This window comes from Cryptotermes secundus, unplaced genomic scaffold (assembly GCF_002891405.2).
Source record: "Cryptotermes secundus unplaced genomic scaffold, Csec_1.0 scaffold289, whole genome shotgun sequence".
Taxonomy (NCBI): Eukaryota; Metazoa; Arthropoda; class Insecta; order Blattodea; family Kalotermitidae; genus Cryptotermes; species Cryptotermes secundus.
Genome location: NW_019722431.1, coordinates 1,485,045 through 1,502,257, shown reverse-complemented (window position 1 = coordinate 1,502,257; position 17,213 = coordinate 1,485,045). Strand labels below are relative to the sequence as shown.

At 39.7% G+C, this 17,213-nt stretch overlaps 1 protein-coding gene across 3 annotated transcripts; it reads right to left on the bottom strand.

Moving 5' to 3' along the window:
* Positions 1-5,264: 5,264 nt before the first annotated feature.
* Positions 5,265-16,963, bottom strand: LOC111861360 (RING finger protein 145). Of its 3 annotated transcripts, none has more exons than XM_033750293.1 (7): positions 16,687-16,963; positions 16,276-16,460; positions 14,991-15,589; positions 13,737-13,911; positions 12,761-13,131; positions 7,775-7,925; positions 5,265-6,038 (listed from the first exon to the last, which is right to left on the bottom strand). In XM_033750293.1, the coding sequence occupies exons 2-7, from the start codon at positions 16,451-16,453 to the stop codon at positions 5,659-5,661; spliced, it is 1,854 nt and encodes a 617-aa protein (XP_033606184.1). In that variant the 5' UTR covers positions 16,454-16,460; positions 16,687-16,963; the 3' UTR covers positions 5,265-5,658. The 3 variants fall into 3 exon arrangements, with proteins under 3 accessions (XP_033606184.1, XP_023701623.1, XP_023701622.1); XM_023845855.2 differs by having other exon boundaries at positions 16,696-16,962; XM_023845854.2 differs by having other exon boundaries at positions 16,616-16,691.
* Positions 16,964-17,213: the final 250 nt, after the last annotated feature.

The window sequence follows — 17,213 nt, the reverse complement described above, 5'->3', positions numbered from 1 at the left end:
ACTTGCCTCTGATCTACTATTCTATTCCCCTGGGAGTCTTCGATGCCAATATTTTGAATCCCATGGTTCTCTTTCCATCCTAGTTCTTTTGTCTTCATGTACATCAAATCATAACATCCTGTCCTTTGAAATTCTATAATCACATTACATATCTTCTCAAGATATTCCTTTTTGGCCCTGTCCATGGCTCTTCTCAGTTCATTCCTCAGTCTCCTGTATTTCCTCCTGCCTTCTTCATTGTTTACATTCTTCCATTTCCTTTGCTCCTCCTTTTTACTCATCATCTCCTGTGTAACCCATGGTTTTCTTGCTATCTTCTCAACTTTACCAACCAATTCACCAATAGTATTTAACATGCATTCTTTTATATTGTTCCACTGCACTTCAACATTTCTGCTTTCACTTTCAATTGCACTGAGTTTCTCTTCTAGGGTCTCCTGCATGCTTTGTCTTTGAGCATATAACTTCTCCAAATCCCATCTAGGTCTGCGTTTTTGGAATCTTATAATTTTCTTCAACCTGGTTCAAAACTTGGCAACCAGTATGTTGTGGTCGGAGTCAATATCTGCCCCAGGCATCGTCTTCACATCCTTCACACTGTTTCTGAATCGATGTTTCACAAGGACATAGTCCAGCTGATGCCACCTCCAATCCCCATGTGCCTTCCATGTGTAAAGTCTTCTCTTTGGCTTCTTGAACCAAGTGTTGGTAACAATCAGTCCATTTCTTTCACAAAAGTCAATAAGCATTTGACCCCTGTGATTCCGTGTTCCTAGTCCATGTGATCCAACAATATTCTGATATGGTTCATCTCCAACAATGCTATTCCAATCTCCCAATATGATGCTGTTTGTGTCACCTCTTCCATCTTCCTGAAGAATTTCTTCAATTGTGTCATACACTTTTTCCACTTCATCATCTTCATACTCTGATGTTGGCATGTACACTTGCATAATCAGTATATCTACCAGTTCCGCCTTTAACTTCAGAGCAATAATTCTGTCATTACAAACAATCTTCTTAACAACACTCCTCACTACACTTTTACGCACCAGTATTGCCACACCTTTTTCAGCCCATTCACCTCCAGAATAATACACTGTATAATCACCACTTCTTATTTCACCTTGTCCTTTCCACCGCACTTTGCTGACACCTAAAACAGACACTTCATTCTTCTGCATTTCCATTTTCAAATTCTCCAATTTGCCTGCTTGATTCAAGGTCCATACATTCCATGTTCCAATCTTGTAGCTGTGATGTTCCTTCTGATCTTCGCACTTTTTCTTGTCGTAACGCCTGCATGACATTTCCTCTAGAAACACTCCCCCCCGAAGATCTGATTGGGGGAGTAGTTTACCTCCGGATTGTTTTGTCTCCACAGGACACATTTCGCATACATGGCATCTCTGTTTTTGGAAAGAGACTACTATCCAGGAAAAGTGATAACGTGGTAGCTTTTCTATTTGCTTTCCACATCGCAGTACAACAGCCGTTCAAACCACTCTGGTCACGCCTGTTGCTATACGAACTTGAACCATCTCGAGCATCATTTGCTCTGTGCTTCAAGTCGCTGCTGATGACACTGCTTCCGGCATCAGTTCTTGGTTTTTGGTGTCTCTCTTCGTCTGATGCCTACCCTTCAACCTGTCCAGCAAGGGAGGCCCTGCCAGTAGCTACGCTACTGCTGGTATAGCTCTCAGGGTCCTTGGCATACTCAAACCCCCTCACCACGATACAGTGGAGACACCAACGAGGAGGATTTCTTTAATATCAGTTTAATATTATCTGCACCTAGGCCTCCCTTCAGGTTTTCCTAGTAAAACTATGTATGCATGCCTCTTCTTTCCCATGAATTTATTTTAGTAAATGCTGCACATGCTGGTCACGGTAGCCGAGCGGTCTAAGGCATGTACTGTCTTCGCTTGCTTGGAAACCGGGATCGTGGGTTCGAATCCCACTCAGGGCATGGATGGTTAGTTTGTGTGTGTGCGTTTTTCTGTGTTTATGTACAGGTAGAGGCCTTGCGACGAGCTGATCACCCACCCAAGAAGTCCTACCGAATGTGTAAGATCTAGAAAAACCGAAGTGAACGGAGAAGTTCATGGAGGTAGGCCTAGGCCCACTGGGGCTGTAGTGCCAAGGAACAAAAAATGCTGCACATAAAATTGCCAAATTAGTTCAGTTAAGTTCAGTTCTTCATGCAGACAAATTGGCCAATATAGCAAAGCTGATAGCCAATTATACACTGTTATGAACATACTTGAATGTGGGTATGTGAGGCCTGAGAAGAGGCCTTCAGCAATTTCTATTTGTCACTAGATCATAACACTTCCTTTTAATTCATTTGTTTATTTATTTTTGCTTTCAGTGACATATTTACTCATAGGTTTCTACATTATGAAGTTCTATAGTTAGGATTCTCCTTCGTTATGATACCACATAGTCTAACATGATTACCAGTGTTTCAGAGAAACATCGGCTATCTTATAGTGGTATAGTGGTTCCTCCCTACCCAACACTGAGTGGAACAGAGCAGAAGATGGAGGCAGAAGGTTCTTCAGAAATGTTGCACTTTCAAAACTACACAATGTCATAATTCAGAAGACCGTAATCTAAATTTTCACCATCATTGAAACCTTAAATGTCACACAAATTTTGTGTTCATTTCTGTTACATGGGTTAGAGCCTGCTCTTTGCCTGATGTTCATATAATGAAAGCTTGAAGATGTCTGTCACCTTCCTGTTCATGTTTCACATTCCAAAATTACATGATGGATTTAAATTAAAATTAGTATTGAGGGATCCACAGGCACTATGCTACAAGTTGGAAGGTCACAGCTTCAAATACCAATGAGGTTACTGGATTTTTTTCAGTTGACCTAATCCTTCCGGCTGCACTATGGCCCTGGGGTTCACTCAGCCTCTAACAGAAATAAGTACCAGGAATTAAATAAATAATTTTCCTGGGGAGTAAAGCGCGGCTGGCGCGTAAGGCTAACAACCTTACCACCTTCTGTGAGCCGATTGTCTAGATAATGTGGGACCCTTAATGTCTCACAACCCTATGGGCCTTCATGGCCTGTTACAGGGATAGCTTTACTTTTTTTTTTTACTTTATTGAGGGATCCACATTAAAACATTGTCCAGGGAGTTTAATTTTGGTACACAACAGTGTAACATAAGACCAAGTTCAGAAGAAGCTCAAGTTTAACTTATCAGTTTTTTCTATAACAGCTCATAATACCAAAACTGACATAAAATATAGACCTCACTAAAAACCCACAACTTTACTGGAAATATTTTTAATATGGTAAATGTTTAATACCAATCACGGTGGGTGCACAGTCTAAGGCATGAACCATCTTTATCTTCTCAAACACTGAGATCATGGGTTCTAATTCCACTTGAGGCATGATTATCCATGTGCATTTATTCTGTTTGTGTTGTTCCATGTATAGGTAGCAGCCTTGCAACGGGCTGATCCCCCATCCAAGGAGTCCTACCAACTGTGTGTAGGATTCAGAAACTGAAAAAACGGCCAAGGCCCAAAGGGCTGCAGAGCAACAGAGAGAGGGGGAGGGAGAAATATTTAATGAAACACAATGAAAAATAATTTCCAACTGTGCTACCTGCAGTACCATCAATTCAGCCATACATTGTTATCAGTAATTATTGAACTTCAAGGCTAATATGCACGCAAAGTCAAGAAGAGCATATTTTCAAAATTAAACATACCTTTCTGGTCTTGTTTTATGTAATTTCAATATCAGCATTTCTGAACCTTCTACAGTTGACACTGCTCTTGGTCTCAGGCTGAAACATCACATAACTCTATTCCTTGCTCCCAGAGTAAACTTCATGTACCCCTTAGTCTCTGAGAAGAACTCCTTCAGTGGTGGATAAATTTTTATTTCAAATTGTGTGTTGAATGTATGAGGGGTATGCCTCCTCGGCCCATGCACCACAACCTACAGTGGTCTAATGTGTTACAGTGTTTTAAAAAATGAAACAAAATTCAGATACTTTTCATTTTAAACAAACTTTATTTATCCCATGACAAAAGAAGTCATACAAAATAAAGATGTCAAAAAGACTTTTACCTTGAAAAAGTATCACTCCTGTAAAATTTATTTGTTCCTGACTATATGAGTCCATACAAGAAAACCAGAAACACATTAAAGAGTTGAACAGAGAACAAAAATCCAGAAATAGCAAGTATCTAAAATGTTCGCCTGGTAAACCAAAGAGAGGAATGGAGGACACTACGTAACAAGTAGCTCATATTTGTACTTGTTACCTACATAGTATTGTTATGGTCATTAAATCCAGGAGGAAGAGATAGGAAGGACATAAAGAACATTAGGAAACACAAAATGCATATGAAATTTTGGTTGGACAATTTCATGGGAAAACACAACTTGGAAGTCTGTAGCATAATTGTGGATATAACACAATATTAAAACTGATCTTATGGAAATCTGCTGTATTATGAGGAGGATCAGGATAAGCTAGAACAGCAGATTTTTGTGTGATGGACAGTTAACCTCTGAAAACCCTGGACCTACAGACCAGAGGATAATATTAAAATAGACCTTAAGGAAATACTGTGTGAAGTTTATAAACTGTATTATGCCAACTGAAGATAGTGTGCACTTGTTTTTTTAATTAGTTGCATAGAAACAGGGAATGTCTTGACAGGTTGAATAAATGTGAAGAGGACAAGGAACACAAGTTTCAGTGGCTCTTTAGGAAGCCTTTAGGTCAATGATGGCAAACCACTGCCAAATGTACATGTGACATTCCAGAGCATACAAATCTTGTTTCAAAGAAATACTATTTCATAAGAAAAGCAAAAACCAAGGAAACGTTAATTTATGTGTGTGTGAAAACGTACTTTCCCTTACTTAAGCCTTAAAAAGGTTCATCGCCTCTGTCTTAGGTACTATTTATCACATTTGTATGCATTACTTTTGTCTGCTTCTGTGGTCTAGTGGTCAGAGTTCCTGCCTCCAGATCGAGAGGTCCCGGCTTCGATTCCTGGGGCTACCAGATTTTCTAAGAAGTAGTGGGTTTGGAACAGGGTCCACTCAGCCTCGTGACGATAACTGAGCTATTCAAGTAAATAGCAGCTCCAGTCTAGAAAACCGAAATTTACAGCTGTGGGGATCCATTTGGCTGACCACGCGACACCTTCTATCTGCTGAAGTTGACACTAATTTCGCCAACAAGCGGCGGTCACTCAGTCGGTATAGTTCACTTGCAGGCTACAGGCCACGGAGTTCAGTTTTTTAGTTTAGTATATATGACTTTTACTCCAATCTTTCATTTACTATAAAAAGGAACACTCAGCTTTATAAAACTATTAATTTAGAAGGTTAATCAGAAGCACCATTAATACAACCACTGGTATCAGACATTACATACTGTGGATTACAGCATTTAAATGAATCACTTAGTGGTAGATGTTTAGAGCCATGAAGTGAATAGACATTTGGCCTCATATTATCACATATTGCCACTGAACCAATTCCACTGATTTGGCACATTCTGTCCACATTCATAGGAAGAACATTATCAGAACTTGTCACTTCCTCATTTGGCACTGTGTTCATTGGAAGAGCATCACTCAAAATTACTGCATGACTCAGTCTTGACTTAGTGAATGTCAGGTACCTTTTTCTCTTTATTTTCTTCTGAGGCAATTCTGGATGAACACAGAGGGCATCGGTCCTGAACATAGAGCCATTTCTTGAGACACGATGCATGAAAGAGATGACCACACGGTGTTACACAAGCAGTTTTCATCTGAATGTAACATATGGCACACACATCATTGGAGTGTGACTCCAGCTGATCCAGGTTTGCTGATGGTAAGGCCAGTATCTTACGTGCTGCTTCACGCCGAAGCAGAAAACTCTGCCAACCAGACTGCAAGCGCAGGAACACGTTGTAGTAACAGTGAACAGCCAAAATTGAGCCATTCAACCATGACCATGTATGCCCTTCTGCAGACAGCAGCACAGAATCACGAATTCCTGTGTACAGGACATCACAGAATTAATTGACCAACCAGGGCTGTGATACACATTCTTTCTTGAGATGTCAATAGTCAACCAATCAAGAAACTCCCTGTTGTTGTCAAATCCAAAAATTCATTACTGTCATCATAAAATTACAATACTGAATGTTATATCATGTTGACTGAATACAATTCATATTTCAACAGTTTCTCAAAAAACTATTTTAATATTCTGACCCCATCTATGCCTAGGTCTTACTTGCTTTTTAAATTTAAGATTTTCCAACCAAAATTCTGTATGCATGTCTTCATTTTCCCATATGTTACAAATGCTTATCATTTTTGATGTAATGATGCTAACAATAAATGATATAATGATAAAAACTCCGTCTCAAGTGCAAACAATATATTTTGTGTCTTTGATCTTGTTCCCCTACACTACATGTTTCGGCCTCAGATGGCCATCATCAGGTGTATAACACTCACATCGCTGTCACACTGCACCCAGCCCAAAACTTAACATTTAAAAACACTTTCCTTGTTATTATCAACTTCTACTTCGTTGATAACTGTCTGGTTTGTAGATTATTTTATCTTACACACGTTAATTTTGACTTTGTTGTAATAGCACTATAATAAAATCTTTAGTTCTAATTTTAAAAACCTTTAAAATTCTTTCCTAAATTTTAAAATTTTAAAAATTGTTAGGGTTATTCGCCCTATGTTTAAAGTGCTGCAGTGGCTAGTTCTTGTTACCACACTGTATAGGTGTTATCTTGTGTAGTCTTTCTGTGTGTGTGCCGCTGCTATTCTTTACTATTCTTTACTTATTCAAGTAAAGAATAGCAGCGGCACACACATAGAAAGACTACACAAGATAACACCTATACAGTGTGGTAACAAGAACTAGCCACTGCAGCACTTTAAACATAGGGCGAATAACCCTAACAATTTTTAAAATTTTAAAATTTAGGAAAGAATTTTAAAGGTTTTTAAAATTAGAACTAAAGATTTTATTATAGTGCTATTACAACAAAGTCAAAATTAACGTGTGTAAGATAAAATAATCTACAAACCAGACAGTTATCAACGAAGTAGAAGTTGATAATAACAAGGAAAGTGTTTTTAAATGTTAAATTTTGAGCTGGGTGCAGTGTGACAGTGACGTGAGTGTTATACACCTGATGATGGCCGTCTGAGGCCGAAACATGTAGTGTAGGGGAACAAGATCAAAGACACAAAATATATTGTTTGCACTTGAGACGGAGTTTTTATCATTATATCATTTATCGTATGGAGTGCAACAGGATGCTTAAATATAATACTGATGCTAACAATACTACATAAAATATACAACTTTAGATTACTTTAAGACAGTTTTCATAAATCTGAAGATACATGCATGATTTCTCAATCACAAGGTAAAGCCACACAGAGAATGTTGGATTTGAAGTTCCTATGAAGCGTATGGAGACAACCTTGTTTCAGAGGAATACTTTGCCTCTACCTTTAAGGTCAAGGAGTAAGCCAAGCAAGACACCTGCAGAAACAGGCTCTCTCCATACTACACAGCATTAAAACATCTTCACACTTTAAGACAGTTTCCTAAATCTGATGGCACATACATATGACTCCTCCAACACCAGGTGAAAATGTACAGAGAATATTATCTAGCACTGAAGAGCTAAAAGCTTCATTATGGTGTCTGACTTTGCTACTATTAAAATGTTGATTTAATAGAAGTTAACTTACCAGACCCAACAACAAGTACTGCAACCAGGAATTCTGTAACATGTATGATGGCACGTGTAATATAGACAATGTCATCTAAAGCTTCCCAACCTGAATCTTTCTGCAGAACATCATACATGAAGAGACCATACACAATAAGGGCCCCTAGAACCTATAGAACAAAGAATGACAATACAAAGCGATAGAAATACATCTGAACCTCGTATAATATTGACTTACCAACGCGAGTCCTTGCAATATTTACAGTTAACAATTGGAACAACATGTATACAGACAGAAACATAGAATTTCCCCTCACACAATGTATATTCTCTTCCCAGGATTTAAACAGCAGGTAACATGTTTCTATACATACCTAACATCCTCAGCTGCTCAGTTCTTTGAACACGTGTAAAGGTTTCAATAAGAGATTTACATCTAATTTTTAGACTAAATTATATACGAGGGTGAGTCAAATGAAAACCGTAAATTTTTTTTTAAATTAATTTATTGAATGAAAGCAGTATACAACTATATCATTTTTCTATATAGGCTCCATTTCGTTCAATATAGGCCCTCCAGCATTTACAAAGTGTATGGATTCCTCTAGCAAAAAATTCTTGTGGTTGTCTACACAACCACTCATGCACCGCCTGCCATACCTCTGCATCAGAACGGAACTTAGTTCCTCCCATCGCCTCTTTGAGCGGCCCAAACATGTGGTAATCACTTGGGGCTAGGTCTGGGGAGTATGGCAGATGTGGAAGACACTCAAAGTGCAAGTCTTGGATTGTTGCAACTGTTGCACGCGCAGTATGGGGCCAAGCACTGTCATGTTGCAAAAGGACACCTCTAGTCAAAAGTCCACATCACTTTGATCTGACTGCAGATAGAAGATAATTCTTCAAGAGATCTGAATATGAGGCACTGGTGATAGTGTTCCCTCAAGGCGTGTAGTGCTCCAAGAGAACTACTCATTCATCCCAAAAGAGAGTCAGCATAATCTTCCCTGTAGATGGCTGAGTCCGAACTTCTTGGGTTTTGGTGATGAGGAATGACACCATTCCTTGCTCGTTCTCTTTGTTTCTGTTTGGTGGTAGTGCACCCAAGTTTCATCACCAGTAACGATTCTCGAAAGGAAGCCATCCCCATCGGCTTCAAGGCTCCGTAGAACTTCTTCACAGGCATCAACACATTGGTGTTTCAATTCCAGAATCAGCTACCACGGCACCCACCTTGCAGACACTTTGTGAAACTGGAGCACATCATGAATGACATGGTGTGCTGATCCATGACTCATGTTAAGAATTTCGGCTATTTCATCCACCAACACTCGGCGATTCTCCATCACTAGGGCTTCAACTGCTGCAATAGACTCAGAGTCACAACTCTGTACACCTGACCAGGGTGAGGAGCATCTGCCAGAGACGTCACACCATTTCTTAATTTCCTACTCCACTCGTATACTTGCTGCTGTGACAAGCATGCATCACTATACTGAACCTTCATCCGTCGATGAACTTCAATTGGTTTCACACCTTCAGTGATCAAAAAACGAATGACAGAACACTGTTCGTCTTTCGTGCATGTACGTAGTGGAGCAGCCATCTTCAAACCGGCACTGTAATGGCGTTCCATTTGTCTGCATTATACTGCCACCTATAGGATACTCTTTATAGCATTGGTAACATGTCTGCCAACTTATAGGACAGTTTTACAGTTTTCATTTGACTCACCTACGTACATACTAGATGTACACACACATATATACACGTTAATATACGTAAAGTTTAGGCATGTGTTCAAATAATTGAGGGCTTGATGGTGGCAAGTGTGCAGTAAAATAAGTCACCCACATTGTAAATATTTGGAAGAGAATATATGCTATGCGACAGAAACTGTATATATCTCTACAAAACAAACTCCGTGGTTTCAGTCTGCAAGTGAACTTTATCGACCAAGTGACTGCTGCTTGTTGGTGAAGTTAGTGCCAACTTTAGCGGATAGAGGGTATCACGTGGTCAGCACAACGAATCCCCACGGCTGTTAATTTTGGTTTTCTATATTGGAGTTGCTATTTTCTTGAAATAGCTCCTCAATTATCCTCACAAGGCTGAGCGGACCCCATTCCAGACCCACTACTTCTCAGAAAACCTGGTAGTGACAGTAATCAAACCCATACCTCTGGGTCTGTAGCCAGGAACTCTGTATACTGATCTACTAAACCTGATGCACCACTGTGACATGAGTATAGATGGTCTAGAGGTTAGTGGTACTAGACTGGAGTTCAAAAGATTCTATGTTTCATTCCATACATGGCCATTAATATCAAAATGAAAAATGTAATAACAAAGCTGTCAGGATGACAATCATCTGAGGAATGGAACAGGGACAACTCGTGGAAATGTCATGTACACCAAATACACTCACACAATGGACACTGTCCAACATAATATCTGTAAAATAAATCAGTAATGGTCACATACCTGTAGAGAATCATGGGATGCAGACCATTTATGTGGCCAGGATAAGTGAAACATAAGAACCAAATGGAATTATTACACAATATGGAAAAACAGATTCGCACATGTTAATGCTTGAAAATTCATTGCTATGCCAATCTGAAAACAAACTTACTCAAGCATTTAAGGCATAATTTTCCAGATTTCACTAGTCTGATTGCAGAACTTTTAATTTTCCCAAAATCAGAACTGTTCTGGCTTTCAAGCGAGTGAGTTTCTATTTCTGTTATGTTTCCATTCAATCACAGTTCCAATTAACAGAATATGCTTAGAGAATAACATTTACAGACAATTTCTATTTGTCTCATCGTGTGGTCTGAAGCAGCTGAAGAAGACTGTTCATTGTTCTTCTGAGGAATTTCTGTTTGTGTTCAAAGGATATACCCCACATATGATTAATTTGCTCTATGGTTCTGAGTCCTTCTTTCAGAAGCTTCCAATTGCTCAGATACTAAGAAAATTCCCTGCATTTTATATGGATCATTGGTTCATTACTGCATTCACAAATGCCCCCACCTCCAGTTCATATCCTGACCCACATGAATCCAGTCCACATCCTCTCATCCTTATTTCTTTAACACCAATTTTATTATTGTCACATGTTACTCAGTAGACATAGGGTTCAGATCGTTAATTAGATTTATTGGACTCTTAAAACTCGCAAATAATTATAACACTATCAGAGTAATCTACACATTTTACAAATCACTACAACACACAACAATTCTTCCCAGTGTGCTGTGTCTTCACCAGTCATTGCCCATATCGCTCCGAACAAGAGATACTCCTCTGCTTCTCTGTTCAAGTCCTTACCGGCTGGTGACCGTCTCACCACTCACCCATTGCTCTAACTTAACTCCCCAGAGACAGAGTCAGACTCACAGTCACAGTCACTTTGCAACTGGCACTTCACCACCAATCAGTTTGTCTTGGAGCCAAGCCCCTTGAGGTTCACGACCAGAGATTCTTTTTTCAACTGAACCCTTGAGACTAAGTTCTTCTACTGTTGCATGCTTATCCATTTCTGGGTATTGTGAACATGTTCACCCAGCTACTGCCTTGCCAACAGACCACGTAATCATGTCAAAGCATTATTCTCCCATTTACTGTAAGTCCTCCTAGTGGCTTCTCCCTTTCAGGTTTTCCTATCAACTTCACATGCACCTCTTTCTTGTACGCTGCATACCCTGTCCATCCTCCCTAATTTTATCAGTCTAATAATACGTAGGTCGTACCGAAAGTCATGCGCAACTTTTTTTTGCATGCAACCTGGGAACAGCAGACGAAAGAGAGTATGGTGGTAGGCGGAACCAGCTGTTGTGTTGACCTTGAGTGTCTTGTGACGTCAATAACTTGCATCACATGACCAGTAGCACTCCTAACAAAATGGCCGACAACGATATGTTGTGTCGCCAGCGTGCTGTCATCAAATTTCTTGTGAAAGAGGAAATCCCTGCTGCAGAAATTCACCAGACTTCAGTGTGCTTAAGGAAATGTGTGCATGGGTGCGAGCAGTGTTCGAAAATGGGTGAAACACTTTAAAGATGGGAACACCAGCATTGAAGATGAGCCTCGGAGCGGTCATTCTCGAGCAGCCTCAACTGAACGCAACAAAGAAAGAGTGGATGAGGTCATTCAAGATGACAGGCATGTGACTGTGGACACAATAGCCCAAAAACTTGGAATAGGGCACAGTGCAGTACAGGAGATGACTGAAAGCTGGGGCTATAGAACAGTTTGTGCTCGTTGGGTCCCGTGGTTATTGACCGAAGACCACAAAGGTCAGCGAAAAGCCATCACCTCAGAACTGTTGCAGAGATATCGACACAAAGGCTATGATTTTTTGCTCTGTATTGTGACAGGTTACGAAAACTGGTTTCACCATTTCAAGCCTGAAATGAAACGGCAGAGTATGGAATGGCACCATTTGCATTCTCCATCAAAAAAGAAGGCAAAGACAGTGCCATCAGCTCTGAAGGTGATGGGCACAGTCTTCTGGGATGCAGAGGGGTTTATTCTGGCCGAATTCCTGGAACCTGGGCAAACCATCAATGCTGCTCGCTATGTCCAGACGCTGCACAAGCTCCATCGTGCATTGTGCGATAAATGTCCGGGATGAAACATCATCATCCCGCATGACAACGCTCGCCTCACATTGGAAGCAATTGCAAAGATGGGGTGGGAAGTTCTTCCACACCCCTCCTACAGCCATGATCTGGCACCCTCCGACTACCATCTTTTCGAATTTGTGAAGGATCAGCTGCATGGACGTTTTGAGACAAGGGAGGGTGTCTCGAATCAATGTTATCCCACAGTTCTGCGGACATAAATCAAAGACAGATGGTACAAGCATAATGTTATGGTTTCTGTAATGAACATTACAACACAGTATAATTATCCAAAAACAAGAGAGATGTCTCGATAAACAACTGTGAAGGGTGAAAGTCTTCAGTACTAAAGAATTAGGTCAATAAAATGTACATACCTGAACTGATGTGAGAGTACATGTTGATATAACCACAAGTATCCAGAAATCAACACCAAACAGTTCACAGAGAGAGACGGTCACGTACAGAGGGCAGACCAGAAGAAAAAGGCATACTGCTAGAACTCTAACGTGACGAAGAATGGACCGTGAAGGGGACGCACTGAGAGACAAGAGCACAGGTTCCACAATCTCATGCATAGATTGCATCAGCGAACCCGCAATGATGAACAGAATCATGCACATGGTGGCCATCCTCTGGGGCATCGGTAGATCTATGAGTCCCGTCTGTAAGGCCAGCAGTGCCATTGTGACACCCTCAGGCACACCAGCCCTGTCCAGGTTTCTGTCTATCAGGAGTACCCTTGTACCTGAAACAATTTTAATCCCACATCAAACATACATTTCTAACCATGAATGTTAAGGGAAAACTGAACTTTTTACATGTTATCTTCATGAAACTCATAAAAAAACGAATGGATAATGTATCCATCCACCTATGTGTTACATCTCTGAAACTACTGAGAGAACAAATACATACAATAATAAAAATGTTAAAGGTAAAGTCATTCCTGTGCTTAAATAAGTGCCATACCATGGAGATGAATGGGGAGTAGAGGTATAGCTCCACCATTCATGACCTCAGCACTAGACAAAGGTGAGTGGTCAGCTTCACACCCCAGCTGCTTTATCTCCAAGGAAAGAACCCCTGGTACCCACTGGAGAGAGGTCTGGGTGGGCCCCACAGCCAGTATTGTGGAGGAAAGAAAAATCTCTTTCCCCTGCTGAGAATCAAATCCCGGCTGCCCAGACCACAATCAGTCGCTATACCAACTAAAGTATCCCAGCTCCTTAGATACAATGATAATATAAGTTTATTTATGTTGGATTCAAGGTTTTCGCCATTCTTCATAAGCTTATCTGTTCTTATAAAATTGGTAGGTTAAAAATTAAACTGAATCATTCAGTTAAACACCTTGAATGAACACCTTGGTGACGTTAAGTGTCATCCAGGAAGCATATGACACAGCAATACAGCACCCTATCAGGCTGATGGGTGATGCACACACTTCTGCCAATGCATACAGGACTATAATGTGCCATTCTCCACGCTCAATTGGTGAGACGACCAGACGTCCAGGAGGTGGGTTCTAAAGAAAATACAAAACCATGCAACTGTATCCTTTTGCAATGCAGCACACACAGTAAAACTGGTTCAAGACAGAATTCGTAACCATCTGCTGTGATACCAAAACATGCCTCACTTAGGAGTTTAATCAAAGCTATCAACATTTTGACCAAAAGTAAAACAATTCCTTGGTGATTTAGTGATGCTGTTTCAACTCATAGATTATATACGAGTAGTTATAAAAGAACACAGTTGCTGGTGTCAAACAGTTTTGGCTTGCAACTAATTTCCCACTTGGCAGTCAGAAGTCAGTTTTGGGGATTCTGGCAATCTCATTTGGTCACATGCAGCAGAGGAAACAGTGAAAGTTATCCAAAGAAATTAAGATAAATATAACTATGTAAGATTTGAGGCTTTCACGGCGGTGACTATGAAGAAAGCAGTCTTCTGGGATTTTGCACCGTGTATATGTGGTGTTAACCAACGTTTCGGAGGAACGTATCGCCTCCATCTTCAGGGTAGAAGAAAAAATATATAAGAAATCTGCAAGCAAAGAGACCGTGAGAACCGGTAAATTAACGCCACATATACACGGTGCCAAATCCCAGAAGACTGCTTTCTAAATATAACTAGTTAATTCATGAAAATTAATTTATTGTTTAAATTTAGCTTCATGCCTGGACCGCATGTCTTCAGGACAAACACTAAGAAAGTTATAAGAGAATCCTGTGTGCTGAGTAGAGGCCAAACACAGCAAAGTACCAGAAAATACTGATCCACAATTTTGTGGCAAGAGAAATATTTGCCAACATCATAATCTTCTGGGACCTGATGCCATTTGGTTTGCTTGACAGGCACCAACATTTCAGAGGAAGCTGCTACCTCCATCTTCAGAGCAAAAAAGAAGTAGAAGACTCTCATCATGAACAAGGGAGCTTCATATTCCTCAAAAAGAACTGGTCCCTACTGACCAAAACATGTCACATCCATGAATACCATAACCTTGATATTCACCACCACAAGAACATCAAGTCTCATTGATGGTAAGCATGCTTTTCTTCATAAAATACATAAAGTAAATAGAAAAGTCAAGATTCTTACCTTCCGATGCCATAAATTGTACTGGTACAGTTGGGCTGATATCAGCACACACCAAAACAACAGAAACTGTGGCATCAAGAACGACCACTCCCAAGCACCAAAGGCAGCATTTACAGGACCCTGATGTACAACTACATGTGCAGCTGACTTGTATCTTTTATGTATGTACAAAAGAAAACGCGGCAGTGATGTAAGGGTATAGTATGCAACAGAAATAAGTGTAAGGGCACTGGAAAAATTGTGAAGGGTTTCTAAGTAATGTATTGGGAAATGAGCTAGTCTTGCTGCAACTGGAACCGTGTAAACAGCAAGTATTACTTTCTTAATATTACGGTCTAGATCCAAGAGAAATGAAATCACTGTTGCCATAATAATCTGGGTAGCAATAGTTATAAAATGGGGTGATATTTGTACTGAAGTTGTTCTGACATCTCCAAATATGGAAAAAGAGAAGAAATCCATACTCGGGTCATCTGCTTGTACATAATGATGCGAGATGAGTTGAGAGCCAGCAATCAAAGCTGCACTTAGATAATGCATGTAAAGTGTCACCAGGTCTTCGAGTGGAAGTAAAAGTAGCAGCAAACTTTGTATAAGAACTGCAAAGTAAAAGAATAAAAAACTATAATTAGACTTCCCATAAATCTGAAAATTATGAAGATAAGAGAAAGACTAAACACCATAATTATACTGTCACAGAAACACAAACACAAAATAACAATCCATAAGACATATTTAAATCGATACCAACATACAATGCAAAAACACTGACCTCTATAGACAGAAACAAAAGGAAAATTCAAGCACTGGATGATATTTTGGAGAAGTATGTAGAAGAAACTAGAAGAGAAACACTAAGAAATTAAAATGTTTAACAAAAAATAGAATTCAGAATTTATTACAGAAATTATTACGATGGTTCAGCCACGTAAGGGGAACGGACTGAACAAAGATACTAAGGATACTGAAATTTGAATTTAAAGAAAACAGACCAATTGGATAGAGCAGAACAAGATAATTTAACAAAGCATGGGAGGACATCAAGAAGATGGGAGAAAGGTGGCAAGAAATTAAAAAGAAAATACTATGGGATGAAAGAGGCTCCAGACTTTATGCCTACCGAAAATGCTAGAAGATGGAGAAAAAGAAAAAAATATGAAATCTGTAGTTTATACGACGAAAAAATATATATACTACAAATATTTTCATTTGATCTGACTGTGACTGTGCTACACGCAGTTCGTGCAAACCCCACCCCCCAATTCGAAATAAAATTCCAGCTTACTGAAAGCAGAAACCGCTGCAGATATAGGATCCGTAGAATCCAGTACTTTTGTCCATATTTCTGTTGATGATGAGTGACACCAGTAATCAAGCAGAAACAAGCCCGGAAGGCGCAGAATCACAGATATTGTTTTTTCGATTTGTTCATCGTGAATGTTAAGACGAAGCAATCCCAGCATTGCGACACTGGAATGATAAACAAATGCTAGTTATGGATTACAGAGGATAATGCTGGTCCATTCCTGTATAACATGTACTTCATAATTATGAACATTTGTTCGTAATATTCTTGCACAGTTCAATAGTCATTCATCAATAATTTCACCATCTAAATAATTTACATTATGCACATATAATAAGTGAACTACGCAAAAGAGTGACTTAATGACTATAATGCCTCCGACTTCTTTACGTTCTTTACCAAGTGAGGCCTGTCGATGAACTTTTGTTTATTTTAAACCATCACATGATCGGCCTCCAGTCATACTCCATGACGTCCATGACGTTAGCAATCGATAGCAATTACGGCAACGGCGGCAACATCGATACGATCGACACTTTGGTTCGCAAGCTCGCAAGTAAATAGAGATGCGCATAATCGAATAAACATTGTTTAATTTTTGTACTGTTAAAAAAATCGAATAATTTTGACATTTAAAGAGCTATCGAATGAAGAATTATGACCCCCCCCCTCTTAGTCAGAAGGGCAGGAAAATGGAGCGAGTTAATGTCGAACTCCATATTACGCCATCCTGCTCTGTATCGTTTGCCTCCAGTTAAATTGGATCGATTGAGCTGAGTAATCCTTGCTTCTGAGCTCTTCCTTAACAGTCGTTAACTAACTATGATTCGTGGCAATCATCAATTTTTATACCTTAGCTAAGTGTAAAATAAATTGATGATTTCGAAACTTCATTAATAGTATCCCGCAGAAACTAA

Excerpts from the sequence above, each read along its gene's own strand:
- LOC111861360 (XM_023845854.2), bottom strand. Across the intron at positions 15,590-16,275 it reads TGCAGCGGTTTCTGCTTTCA|TTCTTATACAAAGTTTGCTG; the intron begins GTAAGCTGGAAT and ends TTTACTTTGCAG. Across the intron at positions 13,132-13,736 it reads CACCAAGGTGTTCATTCAAG|GTACAAGGGTACTCCTGATA; the intron begins GTGTTTAACTGA and ends AAATTGTTTCAG.